General features: G+C 37.0%; 1 protein-coding gene across 2 annotated transcripts in view; it reads left to right on the plus strand.

The window, feature by feature from the left end:
• The first annotated feature begins 10,256 nt into the window (after positions 1 to 10,256).
• The window catches only part of IQCE (IQ motif containing E), an 80,861-nt gene continuing 75,180 nt past the window's right edge, over positions 10,257 to 15,937 (plus strand). For both annotated transcript variants that reach the window (XM_044659980.1, XM_044659973.1), the window contains exon 1: positions 10,257 to 10,376. In XM_044659980.1, coding sequence (XP_044515915.1) covers positions 10,341 to 10,376 — 36 coding nt within the window. In that variant the 5' untranslated portion in view covers positions 10,257 to 10,340. The remainder of the gene's footprint in view (positions 10,377 to 15,937) is intronic.

Below are 15,937 nucleotides of genomic sequence, written 5' to 3' on the forward strand. Positions count from 1 at the left end.
TAAATCTCCCTAAATCTCCCACTAAATCTCCCAGATCTTTCTCAGAACTACTGTCTAACTATGCCTCTTCTATCGTAAAGCTGACTTTTTGTCCACAAATTTACATTTATCCTACATTTATCCCTAATGAATTACATCTTATTAGATTTAGCCTAATGCTCTAGCCTGCCAAAATCCTTTGGGATCCTGACTCTGCCATCCAGTGTATTAGATATTCCTCTTCATTTGTTGTCAGTTACAAATTTAATGAACATCTCATTTCATTTATGCCTTTGTCAAAGTCATTAATAAAAATATTAAATAGCACAGAGCAAAACACAGATGTCTTAGTTTTGTAGTCAGTATATCTGAATCAGAATCTAGACTGTCACCTATGTAATCATAAGGAATCCACTTAGCCTCACAGAGTCTCAGTTTTCCCTTCTATAAAATAAGTATAATAATGCTTGCCTATTTTTTCTCCCTAACCTCTTGTAAAGAAAGTACTTTTGGAGGCAGCTGGGAAGCTCAGTGGATTGAGAGCCAGGTCTAGAGATGGAAGGTCCTGGATTCCAATTTGGCCTCAGACACTTCCTAGCTCAACCCTTATTGCCTATCCCTTACTCTTCTATCTTAGAACCAAAACAGCAGAAGGTAAGGGTTTAAAAAAAAAAAAGGAAAGTACTTTTATTCATTGCTTTATAGTCTGAGTCTTATGATGTCTTTTGTTATAAAATAGTTATTAGACTTAAGCTGTAGAAATTATCAGAACTGTGCATTAAGTCCAATATTTGTTTGGAAAAAAGAAATCCTTTTGAAGAACTAGCCAAAATTTTTTTCAGCCTAGTAGTTGAATAGGTTTAAGTCTGCTTACAGTAACTTTGCCCTCATAATTTAATAGAAATGTAATGACTTGGACTAAATAGGAGATCATTTTGAAATATGATTTATTAAGTTGTTCAGGCATGTCTGACTCTTCATGACCCCATGGTCCACAGGATACCAGATCTTTCTATCCTCCACCTTCTCCTTAAGTCCAAGTTCATGTTCATTTCATTCTCTACTGAGAAGACTAGCATATGGCTAAGAATTTCTAGTAAGACCACATCTAATTTTCATAACTTTATAAAGATATTCATACATTAAAGTTGTTTACCTCTAGGGTGTGAAAAGTAAAGTATTTTTTTAATGTTTTGTAAATCTTGAAAGGAATAGGATTGGACCTGTGATTTCAATGGTGAGGAAAATCTTTCAACAAAGGCAAGTCAACATCTCCATATTTTATAAAAGACAAGTTATGTTATACTGGAGAGACTGTGGAAATTGAAGCCCAAGAACTTAGCTCAAATCCTGAATCCTTAGTAATCTGGGTGACCTTTGAACTAATCAGTGAACTTTTCTGAGCCCTCAGTTTCCTCACACAAAATGAGGAATTCCTTAATTTTTTTTCCAACTCTAAATCTATTCTCCTCTGCTCTATCTGAAGTAGAATGAAAACTTTTTGAAGATGGAGATTATCTTGTTTCTGTGTTTTCATCCTTAACACCTAATGGGATACCTTACTTTTAGAAGGCAACATAACATAAATGTTTATAGAATTGTTGAATTTAGTAGCAAGTGCTCAGTAAATTCAAGTAAAACCTAAACTTAAATTATTAATACCATAGGAAACAGCCACTAGGTGGTAGAATTACTCCATTGTCATAGCCATCCATCATTAGAAGGAAAAGGCCTTGAGGTTAACTATCCCAATTCAATTGAGCTCATTGATGTCCCAACAACATTTAACATTGTTGACCACATCCTCCTCCTGACTACTCTGTCCTGTGTTTTTGTGACTGCTCCTGGTTCTCCTACCTAGCTGATCACTTTTACTTTGGCATTCTTTGCTGCATAATAGTAACTTTAGCTGACTTTTACATAAAGCTTTTTTAGTTTATGAAGTACTTTGCACCCTGTATTACCTTGAGGAAATGCTGCTTGGCTCACAGAGGCCTTGAGTATTGTACCACTTCCTATTCCATAGCCAGACCTGTGGTTTGGATTTAGTTTAGTCCTGGGGGATCCTTCTTCTAATGAGAGGGGGTAGGCTCCCTTTTCTCACACTCAAATGCTCATTAACTACCTAGGGATGATTTACTTATATCTCATGTTATGAATTTTATCTACATCCTGGCAAAAGGAGGAATTAAAGAGATACTCAATTTATATGACCTACATATAGGATATTCCTCTATATACAAGAAATGCTTAAAATAAAATATCCTAAGTACATATTAACAGAATTCAGTAACAACTTTTAGTTAGTCTTATAGTTAACTGTGGAGGCTAATACTAAAATCTCAACCTATAGGATCATTAACTATTCAGTCTACATTTCTCTTTGGCACTGTCCAAAACAACCATTTTGTTTGCTGGTAATTAGATCAGTCTTGGGCCATTCCTTTTGTCAGTGGTCATCTCCTCCAATGTATAAGCTATTCTTGCTATTAGTAATTTCTAAACCTATGAGTTCCAGTACCTCCAACCCTGTGGAATTCCAAGAGTTTCCAAGTTTCAATGCTGGCCTCATTCATCTTGACTTTGCTGTTCAAATAACCTATTCAAGGAAAGGCCAGTACCAGATTGTTTTGATGATTACTGCTTTATGGTATAGTTAGATATCCTGGTACAGCAAGGCCTCCTTCATTTTTTTCCCCATTAATTCCCTTGATATTCTTGACCTTTTGTTCATCTAGATGAATTTTTTTTATTATTTCTTTCTATTTCTAGGAAATAATTTTGGGGTAGCTTGATTGGCAAGGCACATTGAATAGGTAAATTAATTTAGGTAGGATCATCATTTTTATTATATTAGCTCAGTCTATCCCTGAGCAATTAATATTTTTCCAATTGTGTAGGTCTGACTTTATTTGTGTGAAAAGTGTTTTATAATTCTGTTCATATAGCTGCTAGGTTTATTTTGGTAAGTATATGATCAAGTAGATTAAAATTATAGCTAGAGGGTAAATTCTTACCCAAACAAGGCACAGAGGCAAAAAAATGCACAAAGCAGATAATATCAATTACATGAAATTGAAAACTTTTGCATGAACAAAATGAATGCAAATGGAGAAGAAACTGGAAAAAATCTGTTATCAAATAATTTTTCATAAAGGGCTGATATCCAATATTTATAGGCAACTAATGAAAATACATATTACAAGACATTCCCCAATAAATAAATGGTCAAAGGATATAAATCATCAGTTTTTAAAAGAATTGGAAATTATCAACAATTACCTGAATGTTCCAAATCACTAGTATATAATGGGGTGACTGAATGATAAGGCTGGCTAGTAAGGGCCCAATCCTAGGAGCACTTATATATTTGCCTCTTCTGTTTGAGCTATGTGGAGCATGAAACTGCCTTATTTCAGCCCAACACATGGAGCCTTGGTGAGTCTACTTCCAGCTATGAGTACTGGAGGGGATGGTGCTCTGTGAAGTTTACTAATTAGTTTTAGAACCTTAAGGCCTGACCTCAAGGCCAGAACTCAGTTCATCTCAGCTAGATAGGGGTTAAGAAACAGGTTCTATCTCCCACCAGAACATGACATGTCTGTGAATGCATGGTACCTCTGTTTCTTTTTGCCTTTTTTGTGTTTACTCTTCTGATCATTGGTGAATGAGTATCTGGAAATGTAGTTGACTGGATTTTGACCTTGGAAATTCTAAAAGGCCAGACAAACCATCTGAAATCTAAACATCCACTAGAGCTAGTAGCAAAAATCACTGGAACTGGAAGCAGCAGTGGTCCACTCTCCAGTGAAGAACCAACCCTAAAAAGTAACCTGCTTGATCCAGCTCAGCAGTGTATTGAGACACTAAGACAGCAGGCCTTCAATGAACCAGCCTAGTGAAGCAAGGGAACAATTCATTCATAAGTGACATTAACATTGAGAAGCAAACTTGGTGGGGTCTCCAAGAAAGAAGAAAATTCCCAGTACCAAGACTTGATATACATCAAGTGTTGCTTACTAACATGGTACTTTTTTTTTTTTTAAACCCTTGTACTTCGGTGTATTGTCTCATAGGTGGAAGAGTGGTAAGGGTGGGCAATGGGGGTCAAGTGACTTGCCCAGCGTCACACAGCTGGGAAGTGTCTGAGGCCGGGTTTGAACCTAGGACCTCCTGTCTCTAGGCCTGATTCTCACTCCACTGAGCTACCCAGCTGCCCCCTAACATGGTACTTTTTAAAGCTTGCCCATTCTTCCCAGAGACCTCGTTTGTGTGTTCAAGGAAAGGAGGTGTCTCAAAGTTTGTAAGGATTGTTTTGTAATTATTATTCTTGCTGTTTGTTCCCAGTAAAATCCCTTTTAAAATAGCTATTTGATGTCAAATGGTTGATTTTATACGGGGGGGAGCACACCAGATGGAGGCTCATGAAAAAAAACAGCTTTAAAAGTTACAATCTCAAAGATGACCCCTATAATCTTGAAGGGAGAAATAAATATTGCTTTTTGGAAACCTAATTTGTCAGTTCAAGTTGGGGTTGCAAGAGTGAGTCCAGAGGGACACCATGATAATTATAACAGAAATACAAATCAAAACAATTGGAATTTTGGCTCAAACTAGCAAAAATGACAAAGGATTGAAATAGTCAATGTTGAAAGAAGTTGTAGAAAGATGGGAATATTTAATGTTCTTTTAGTGAAGATGGTAATTGATACAATTGTTCTGGGGGATAAAACTGTAATGAAGAAAGAAAAGAGGCCTTGAAGAGGCAGAATTCAGTTTGGGAAGGGTAGTTTGTTCCAGGCATAGGTCACCATATATACAAATGTTCGAAGACAGGAGAGGATAGGATGAGACAGATATTAATGCTAAGTTTGAATGGAACACAATGAATTAAGAGGTATAAGGGGAGTAGTAAAACTGGGAAGTCAGATGGAGGTAGATGTTGACTGGCCTTGAATACCAGCCTCTATTTGTATTTTATTAAGTAGCCATAAGGAATCTCTAAGCAGGGAAGCAATACAATTTATTAAAATACCCTCATTTTACTTTATTTTTTAAAAGTTTTATTACCATTTGTTAGTGTTATGTTTCATGATATTCTCTGCTCCCTAACCTTTCTTACAATAAAGAAAAAGTCAAGTAAAATCAACTAATACAGCAAAACATATACATTCACCTTCCAAATTTGGCAGCCTTGCTTATTAACAGGAAGAAGTTTCATAATCTAACCTCTGGAATCAATATTCATCTTTGCATTTAGGCTGAATTGAGCAGCTCATTTGGGTTGTTTTCATTTCCATAATTGTTGTCATTGTGTATATAATATTCTTCTAGTTATGCTTAACTTCACTCTTCATATCTATACCTATAGGTTTCCAATCTATAGTTTGTTTTCTAATTATTGATTTTGGTCATGCAAAAGCTTTTTAATGTAATAAAAATACTTTAGTGTTTTATGATATGGTTAGGAAATTTCACCCTTGTTAAATTTTATAGATCTGAAAGGTACCTCTCTCAGCTATCTAGGTTTATTGTGATGTTTCCTTTTTTCCTATGGCCCCATATCCATTAGGTACTTATTGTGTATTCTATAGTACAAGTTTTGGTCTTAAATCTATTTTCTGCCAAATTGCTTTCCAGTTTTCCCAGTTTTTTTGGAAGAGTCTTTCTCTAGTAGTTTGTGTGGGGTTGATTGAATATATTGTGCTTCTGTTTTTATCTGCTTTTATATTTTGTTTAGCTAGTCTTCCCTTGATCTATTTTTCCACTTTAAACATTACCAAATTGTTTTGCTATTTTGTACTATAATTCATTTTAGCATTTTTGCAATTTCTATAATATTTCTTCACTTGTTTCTTCAATTTAAATACTTTTCCCAGTTCCATAAAGTAGTCCTTTAGTAATAAGATTCATTGGATTAGATATGTAAGTCAATTTATATTGTTAAATGCATTTTTATTAGTTCAACCTACTCATGATCAATGAATATCTCTTCATTATTTAAGTCTTCCTTTACTTCTGTAAAGAGTACTTTGTAGTTGGATTTTTATAAAATATATGTGTATGTTGGTAGGTTTACTCCTAGGTATTTGGGTATTTTGTATAGATTTTACTTTATTATTATTTTTTAAACCCTTATCTTCTGACTTAGACTTGGTATCAATTCCAAGGTAGAGAAGTGGCAAGGTAAGCAATTGAGGTTATATGACTTAACCAGGATCACACAACTAGGAAGAATATGAGACCACATTTGAACCTAGGTCCTTTGGACTCTAGGCCTGGCTCTCGATCCACTTAACTACCTAGTTGCCCCTTTTCTATAGATGTTAAAAAATGTTCCTATTATCTTTTACAGTTGATATATATCGATATACAAAAAAAGACTGATGGTTTTCTTGATCTATTTTTTATTATGCTTCTTTATTGAAGCTCTTGTTCTAATCTTGTTGAATCTCTTGGCTTAAATAAATCAAGCAATCGATAAATATTGGTGCCTATTATATGCCAGACATTGCTATGTAGTATGTAAATAACCATATGGTCAACAATGATAATATTGCGTCTTTTTTGACATAAATATAACATTGAGGTTAACATAAAATATATCTTAAATACTCAAATACATTAAAATGTTACGTTGAATATATCTTAAATATTCTTATTCTTAAATATTTAGAACATAAATGTAACAAACTATTTGTATTATCATATAGTACGATATATAACATAACAATATTTATTAGGAATACTTATATAACTTATTTCTATCTACATCTATCTACATCTATCACTCGATCATGCATACCTAATACGTCTATGAAACCCCATACTTTTCCCCCTCTCTCTCATCCCTATCCCCATTCCCCAGAATCCAAGTCACTGGCCAGTTAAGTTCCCTTAAAAGGGCGTTTCTTCCAGGACTTATTTCCTCTTCCAGTTCAAGACTGGTAACTCGAGGTCGCGCTCGAAGTTGACTCGGCTCCGCTAGCTCCCGCCTCCATCCGGCTCTTTTTCCCAGGAAACCCTACGGCTTCCTTCAGGGAACGTTCATAGTTACTCTTTACTTCTGGGGTCATTGGAGGCGGGCCCGTCGGAGCTCCATTGGGCAGCCTGACGCCGTTGCCATGGAAATGGTGCCATGGAAATGGTTCCCCGGAAGTGCTGGGGCCAGCCCAGGAGCATTCTCTTTTTCCTGCAGCTGGCTTGGCAGGCGGTGGTGGCGACTATAGCGGTGGCGGCGGAGGCGGCGGCGGCGGCGGCGNGTTTGTAAGGATTGTTTTGTAATTATTATTCTTGCTGTTTGTTCCCAGTAAAATCCCTTTTAAAATAGCTATTTGATGTCAAATGGTTGATTTTATACGGGGGGGAGCACACCAGATGGAGGCTCATGAAAAAAAACAGCTTTAAAAGTTACAATCTCAAAGATGACCCCTATAATCTTGAAGGGAGAAATAAATATTGCTTTTTGGAAACCTAATTTGTCAGTTCAAGTTGGGGTTGCAAGAGTGAGTCCAGAGGGACACCATGATAATTATAACAGAAATACAAATCAAAACAATTGGAATTTTGGCTCAAACTAGCAAAAATGACAAAGGATTGAAATAGTCAATGTTGAAAGAAGTTGTAGAAAGATGGGAATATTTAATGTTCTTTTAGTGAAGATGGTAATTGATACAATTGTTCTGGGGGATAAAACTGTAATGAAGAAAGAAAAGAGGCCTTGAAGAGGCAGAATTCAGTTTGGGAAGGGTAGTTTGTTCCAGGCATAGGTCACCATATATACAAATGTTCGAAGACAGGAGAGGATAGGATGAGACAGATATTAATGCTAAGTTTGAATGGAACACAATGAATTAAGAGGTATAAGGGGAGTAGTAAAACTGGGAAGTCAGATGGAGGTAGATGTTGACTGGCCTTGAATACCAGCCTCTATTTGTATTTTATTAAGTAGCCATAAGGAATCTCTATGCAGGGAAGCAATACAATTTATTAAAATACCCTCATTTTACTTTATTTTTTAAAAGTTTTATTACCATTTGTTAGTGTTATGTTTCATGATATTCTCTGCTCCCTAACCTTTCTTACAATAAAGAAAAAGTCAAGTAAAATCAACTAATACAGCAAAACATATACATTCACCTTCCAAATTTGGCAGCCTTGCTTATTAACAGGAAGAAGTTTCATAATCTAACCTCTGGAATCAATATTCATCTTTGCATTTAGGCTGAATTGAGCAGCTCATTTGGGTTGTTTTCATTTCCATAATTGTTGTCATTGTGTATATAATATTCTTCTAGTTATGCTTAACTTCACTCTTCATATCTATACCTATAGGTTTCCAATCTATAGTTTGTTTTCTAATTATTGATTTTGGTCATGCAAAAGCTTTTTAATGTAATAAAAATACTTTAGTGTTTTATGATATGGTTAGGAAATTTCACCCTTGTTAAATTTTATAGATCTGAAAGGTACCTCTCTCAGCTATCTAGGTTTATTGTGATGTTTCCTTTTTTCCTATGGCCCCATATCCATTAGGTACTTATTGTGTATTCTATAGTACAAGTTTTGGTCTTAAATCTATTTTCTGCCAAATTGCTTTCCAGTTTTCCCAGTTTTTTTGGAAGAGTCTTTCTCTAGTAGTTTGTGTGGGGTTGATTGAATATATTGTGCTTCTGTTTTTATCTGCTTTTATATTTTGTTTAGCTAGTCTTCCCTTGATCTATTTTTCCACTTTAAACATTACCAAATTGTTTTGCTATTTTGTACTATAATTCATTTTAGCATTTTTGCAATTTCTATAATATTTCTTCACTTGTTTCTTCAATTTAAATACTTTTCCCAGTTCCATAAAGTAGTCCTTTAGTAATAAGATTCATTGGATTAGATATGTAAGTCAATTTATATTGTTAAATGCATTTTTATTAGTTCAACCTACTCATGATCAATGAATATCTCTTCATTATTTAAGTCTTCCTTTACTTCTGTAAAGAGTGCTTTGTAGTTGGATTTTTATAAAATATATGTGTATGTTGGTAGGTTTACTCCTAGGTATTTGGGTATTTTGTATAGATTTTACTTTATTATTATTTTTTAAACCCTTATCTTCTGACTTAGACTTGGTATCAATTCCAAGGTAGAGAAGTGGCAAGGTAAGCAATTGAGGTTATATGACTTAACCAGGATCACACAACTAGGAAGAATATGAGACCACATTTGAACCTAGGTCCTTTGGACTCTAGGCCTGGCTCTCGATCCACTTAACTACCTAGTTGCCCCTTTTCTATAGATGTTAAAAAATGTTCCTATTATCTTTTACAGTTGATATATATCGATATACAAAAAAAGACTGATGGTTTTCTTGATCTATTTTTTATTATGCTTCTTTATTGAAGCTCTTGTTCTAATCTTGTTGAATCTCTTGGCTTAAATAAATCAAGCAATCGATAAATATTGGTGCCTATTATATGCCAGACATTGCTATGTAGTATGTAAATAACCATATGGTCAACAATGATAATATTGCGTCTTTTTTGACATAAATATAACATTGAGGTTAACATAAAATATATCTTAAATACTCAAATACATTAAAATGTTACGTTGAATATATCTTAAATATTCTTATTCTTAAATATTTAGAACATAAATGTAACAAACTATTTGTATTATCATATAGTACGATATATAACATAACAATATTTATTAGGAATACTTATATAACTTATTTCTATCTACATCTATCTACATCTATCACTCGATCATGCATACCTAATACGTCTATGAAACCCCATACTTTTCCCCCTCTCTCTCATCCCTATCCCCATTCCCCAGAATCCAAGTCACTGGCCAGTTAAGTTCCCTTAAAAGGGCGTTTCTTCCAGGACTTATTTCCTCTTCCAGTTCAAGACTGGTAACTCGAGGTCGCGCTCGAAGTTGACTCGGCTCCGCTAGCTCCCGCCTCCATCCGGCTCTTTTTCCCAGGAAACCCTACGGCTTCCTTCAGGGAACGTTCATAGTTACTCTTTACTTCTGGGGTCATTGGAGGCGGGCCCGTCGGAGCTCCATTGGGCAGCCTGACGCCGTTGCCATGGAAATGGTGCCATGGAAATGGTTCCCCGGAAGTGCTGGGGCCAGCCCAGGAGCATTCTCTTTTTCCTGCAGCTGGCTTGGCAGGCGGTGGTGGCGACTATAGCGGTGGCGGCGGAGGCGGCGGCGGCGGCGGCGACGGCGGCGGGGGGGTGGGGGGCGGGGGGCATGGCGGGCGTAAGGCGCTGGGACATGTTGAGTCCGTGACTAGTTGTGTTTCCTAGCGGGGAGCCCGCTCTGCCTGGCTCCCACAGGCCCCCCACCCGGCCGCCACTATGTTACAGGAAGTCTCTGAGCTGGGCTCGGAAGCGGTAAGGGAAGGAAGTGGGCCCATCCCGTGGGGGCCTCCCCTCTTCAAGTTCAACTGCCACCCTTCGCCTCCGTAATGTGAGGCGTCAGGTAGCCTCTGAGGGGCTTGGGTGCGCAGCGTGGGGCTGTCGGAGGACCTGGGTTCAAATTATATCTCTGATGCTTACCCCCATGGTTCTCTTAACTACCTTCCCTAGGCCTCAGTTTCTTCTCTGTACAATGAAGGGAAAGGGGCTGGATAGCCTTTGGAGGACCTTTTCAGTTCTAGACTTCTTTGACAGTTAATATGCCATGACAGCGTGTCTCAAAAGTCTTAGTGCAGTTGTAAGTTATCAAAGCCCAACAATGAAAGCTTGAAAAGACTGAAACTTTTGAGACATGCTTTTTTATGTAGTGTTTTTATCTGTTATTTCATTTGGTCCAGGCAAAGGAAGTCACTGATGTAATATATCTCCATTACAGATAGGGCTGGGTGCAGTTAAATGATTTGCCCCCAGTCACACAACAGAAAGATGATTGAGGCAGGATTTGATTTTTCAGATTTTCTAGAATCCAACTTTGTAGTCCATCCATTGTGCCACCTAGCTACCTTAAAGCCCTTCACAACTTGACTCCAATCTACTTCTCCAGCCTTATCATGAATCACTTAATCCTTACTTTACAGATGAGTAAATTGGGAGCGAGCAGTAAGTGACTTCTCCAAGAAAATAAATGGCAAAGCTGGGATTCAGACTCAAGTCCCTGTATAACTCTTTTGACAGTGGCCAGATCCTTTAATTTTGATCTTAGCCCAATCCTTTCATTTTGTAGAGGTGGCAACTGGTTAAGTAATTTACCTAAGATCATACAGCTGGTAAAGGGTCAAAGCCTAGATTTCTAACCAAGGCTGTTGAAGCCCAAACTCTGTATTCTCACTTTACCACATTACCTCTCATAACCTATTCCATTTAATACTGCATTATATTGTTCTCTTTTTATGTGTTTCTTTTACTTCCCAACTAGAGTCTAATCTCCTTGAGGTTAAAGATTGCATTCACTAAACTATAACACTAGGGTGTGGAGAGTGTTACAGCATTTAAAGAAGACAATATCTCTTCTTTCTTGCATAGACAACCTTAATACATGATAAGGACTTTAGAGAAATCTAAGAAAAGCAGTCTCAGAGACCCCAAATGTAAAGGCTTCATTTGAATTGGCCTAAAAAGTCTCTGGAGGAATACAATAGGAGAAGATAGTTCAAGAAGACACTGGGTAACAGAAGGTAGGAGACAAGAGTGGTTCAGTTTGACTGGAGTATAGGGTAACTAGAGAAGGTACCCAACACTTAATTTTCTGAGGAAGTCACAATTGAGTTCTCTAAAAACAATGTTAATCTTTGCTGAATCCTCATTGCAGCAAGGCAGCCCTTTTATTCAACCCTGAATAATTCTCCATCCCATTCCCCAAGGGTAATCTAAGTCTTCTCTTCTTCCTTTAAACCTCTCACCATTTCATCTCACTGCTCTCTGAACTGAAGATCTCATCTTCTTTAGTGAGAAATTTGAGGTAATTTGCTGAGTTCCTTCCCATCTTAACATCTTATTATCTCAGCTCCTCTTACACAAAAGTATTTCAACTTATATGTTGATATTCACACTCCAACTTCCCAGTTCCTTAATCTTTTCAACTTTCGTGATTTACCCACCCTCTCATCCCAATTCCTACCTCCTTTTCTTCAAACACTTATTATGAAGGCCCCCCGCCCCCCCCACCTCTGCTTACCAGTGCTGGCCTCTCAACATATACTCTCAATCCTTTGCTCTACCTATTCTTTTCTAGAAGATTGCTTCTACAGTCATCTGTCTCTCCCTTTCTTTTTTTTATGTCATGGATCACCGTGGCAGCCTGAGAAACATATAGATCTCGGAATAATTTTTTTAAGACAAAATAAAATACAGAGGATTACAAGGGAAAATGCCATTATCAAAAAAATGTATTTCTAAAAAGTTCATAGACTTCAGGTTAAGAACTTTTGTATACACACATGCGTGTATATGTATATTTTTGTATTGTATATATGAATACATACTTAAATATATGGTATATGCATACTTATATATTTATTCCAAGCCTGGGAGATAGCCTGTACAAAGACATGGAGATAGAAAATGGAATGCCAAATTGAGTGATGGCTAGTAGTAAGTTTGACTGTTTTAGAATTCATGAAAAGGGATAATACCAATTAAATCAAGAAAGATAAATTGGTGCTAGATTGCACAAGACTTAAACCATCAGGCTGAAGAATTTAGTTGGCTGCTGAACAGGAAGAAGGATTTAATTAAGACTTTTTTAGGATTGAGGAGAACTAGCATATTTGAAGGCAAATGAAGAAAGACTGATGATTCATGAGAGGCGAGATGCATAGTAGAGCCTAGGTCCTCTGGAGGAAGATCATGAGCCCAGAGATTCAGAGCTGAAAGGGGCCTTAGAGAGGTATCTCTAAACTTTTTTAGTTGCATTCTTAACAGCAAAAGGTTTCCCCAGAATGTGTTTTTACTTATTTATAAATTATATACATGTACTATACTATAACTATGTAATTTATAAAAATGTATACAAAAATATAAATTTAAAAAGAATGAGATTAAAATTAAATAACTGATCCTAGAAGCACTGGGAAGCCAGTTTACTGAGTAGGGGATTGACTTGGTTAGACTTGTACTTTGGCAGCTATGTGGCAGATGGATTGGAAGAGGGAGAAACTTGAGGCAGGCGGGGAGACCAATTAGGATGTTATTGCAGTAGTCTAGATGAGAGCTGATGAGGACCTGAACTACAATATTGGTTGTGCAAGTAGAGAGAATGAGACAGATGTAAAGAAATGTTAAGATTTGGTAACTAATTTGGATGTGTGGTGTGAAGCAAAATGAGGATTCATGAATGTTGGTACATTCAGCAGAAATAAGGAAGCTTCTGAGAAGAGGGTGTTTGCAGGTAAAGGTAGGTAAACGAGTTGTGTTTTGAACATGATAAGTTTGAGATACAATATGAAATGTCCAGTAGCCAGTTCATGATTCAGGACTGGCTGGAGTTGAGGAGAGAGACTAGAGCTGAATATGTAGATCTGGAAGTCAAATACATAGAGATGATAATTCAATCCATGGGAGCTAATGAAGTTGCCTAGTAAGAAAATATACAGAGAGAAGAGGGCCCAGGACAGAGCCTTGGAGTCCACCTTCAAATAGGTGTCATGATAGAAATAATGATCAGCAAAGGAGACTAAAAAGAACCATATAAAAGGAGAACTGATGAAGTGTCACAAACCCAGAGAGAGACTTAAGTGTCTAGGAAATGATAGCCAACAGTATCAAATCCTGTGAAGAGATCCAGAAGGATAAAGATTGAGAAATGGCCATCATATTTGTTTGTTAGGCGATCACTGACAGCTTTGAAGAGAGAAATTTCAGTTGAATGAGGAATCAAGAATAAGGAGGAAGAACCTGAAAGACTAGAGGAATGGTGGCATCCTCTACTGAAACTAGGAACTTCTGAAAAGAGGAGTAGATTTGGATTGAAAGATATTATAATCACAACTCATACACTTTCGTTCATCCTATGGTGCTCATTCCCATCAGAAAATGAAAAGAGGAGGTGGGTTAGGTGGGAGGGGTGGCACAGAGGGAGAAGCATCTTGTGTACCAGCCACGATCCTAGAGTGTGAAAACCACTGCTGTGGTGATCCAGAATATGGGAACATTGAGGGAAGGGCAGGTATGGAAATCTGCCATTGAAGCTAATGGGAATGGTGGGGTATTGTGCACTAAAGAACCAAAACTTGGTATAGCCCCTGAAGGTGCTATGGGAGAGAGTATAGCAGAGGAATAGGGAAAAGGGGGGCTCAGTAGTTGTTTTAGAGACAAATCAACACTGCCTGCTATAAGGAGAGTAGAAAACAAATCCGATTCCCACATCCTAATTAATTACTTCTCTTAGAGTCATTCCACTATCATCCTTTAGAGATCACTGCCCTCAAGACCATCTAGTTTAATCTCCATGTTTTATATATAAAGTAGCTAGGTTCCAGAGGTGTTAAATGACTTACAGAGCTGGGATTCAAACCTAGGTCCTTTACCTTGAGATTTATAAGCTAAAGGGTATGGGTAAGGAGAGAGTGTTTGTTGGTGCTGAAAGTTTTGAGATATGGAGGGAGGTGTGTTGCAGGAGTTTCTGTTGAATGACTACAGTCTTCTCAATGAAGTAAGAGGTTATAATTTGATTTTAAGTGTTAGAGATATAGGTCAAAGGATCATAGATTAGAACTGGAAAGGACCTTGGATTTTGTAAAATTGAGAGCTTAGAGAAAAAAAATGGTTTGGAACAGTCACTAGAGAATTTTCTAGGAAGTTGAAATTATAGCTTAAGAGATTTGGCAAGAAAATGTGAGAGCTAAGCTGACTTGATTTGTCCAGATCTGTGATTTCCCTCTAATAATGCAAATCAGTAACTAGTAAATAATACTTGTAGTTGCCTAAAAAGCATTGAGAAAAGGGAAATGGCTTATCTATGCTCACATAGCTTAGTCCATTTTAGAAGCAGGATTTGAATCCTAGTCTTCAGCACTCCAAGGCTACTTCTACCTATATTGACAAAACACCCAGGTTCTCAACTACCGTATTTACCATTAATTTGAAGTGGGTAAAATCAGCTTAATTTTGTGTTGATGATTATGAGAGCTCAGGATAGATAAGGGAGTGGATAAGGTATGCCAGAATCATAGGATCATAAATTTACAGCTGGAAGAGGGGGCCTTAGAGGCCATTGAGTTAAACCCTTCTATCATGTTACAGGTTGAGAGGGTTAAGTGAAAGAGCACATGACTTTATTTATCATAGTTAACCCTCAGGCCCGATGTCGGTTGTAGCACTATATCGAATCCAGTAGTACACCTATTTAAGTCTCTGTTAACTTCAAATTGTGATTTATGGGGTATCTACATTCTTCAGCCAACCCCCTGCTGACTCGTTATGTTCCAGCAGAATTAAAAGGGATCACACTTCACAAAAACCTGTAAAAGAATATATTTACAGTCTCATGTGTCTTCCTAAATTCTAATTAGGGTTATATAGTATGTTAACTTTTTTTTTCATTCGATAGTTTAGAACATAAAGGGTGGATTAAAGTAATTAAGTTGTGAAGTTATCTTTAGGTTAGATTGTAAAATAATGAAGCATTCTGCAGAAGAATGGTTTTGAGCCATGTAATTTGATCATCCATAGGGATTATCAACAGTGATGAGTCCCTGCTTTACTGACATCAAATTTCTTACTCATCTTTCCTACAAAACTGTCAAGAAAAGCTTGCAGGAATTAAAAGCAAGGGGGTAGACATACTATAACCATATGTATATGCCCTGATTTTTTTTGTCTTCTTCCTGGGAAGCAACATAGCATGTCCCTGTTCAGGCATTGTGCACAGTGTTATCACAGCAGGGAACAGAATGATTAACTGAAGAAATGTAGTCATATGTTAATAAAGGAGCTGAGTAATAACATGGCAGGTATGCTACAGGGAACTTTTCCTTTGA

The sequence above is a fragment of the Gracilinanus agilis genome, chromosome 1 (genome assembly GCF_016433145.1).
Source record: "Gracilinanus agilis isolate LMUSP501 chromosome 1, AgileGrace, whole genome shotgun sequence".
Classification (NCBI taxonomy): domain Eukaryota; kingdom Metazoa; phylum Chordata; class Mammalia; order Didelphimorphia; family Didelphidae; genus Gracilinanus; species Gracilinanus agilis.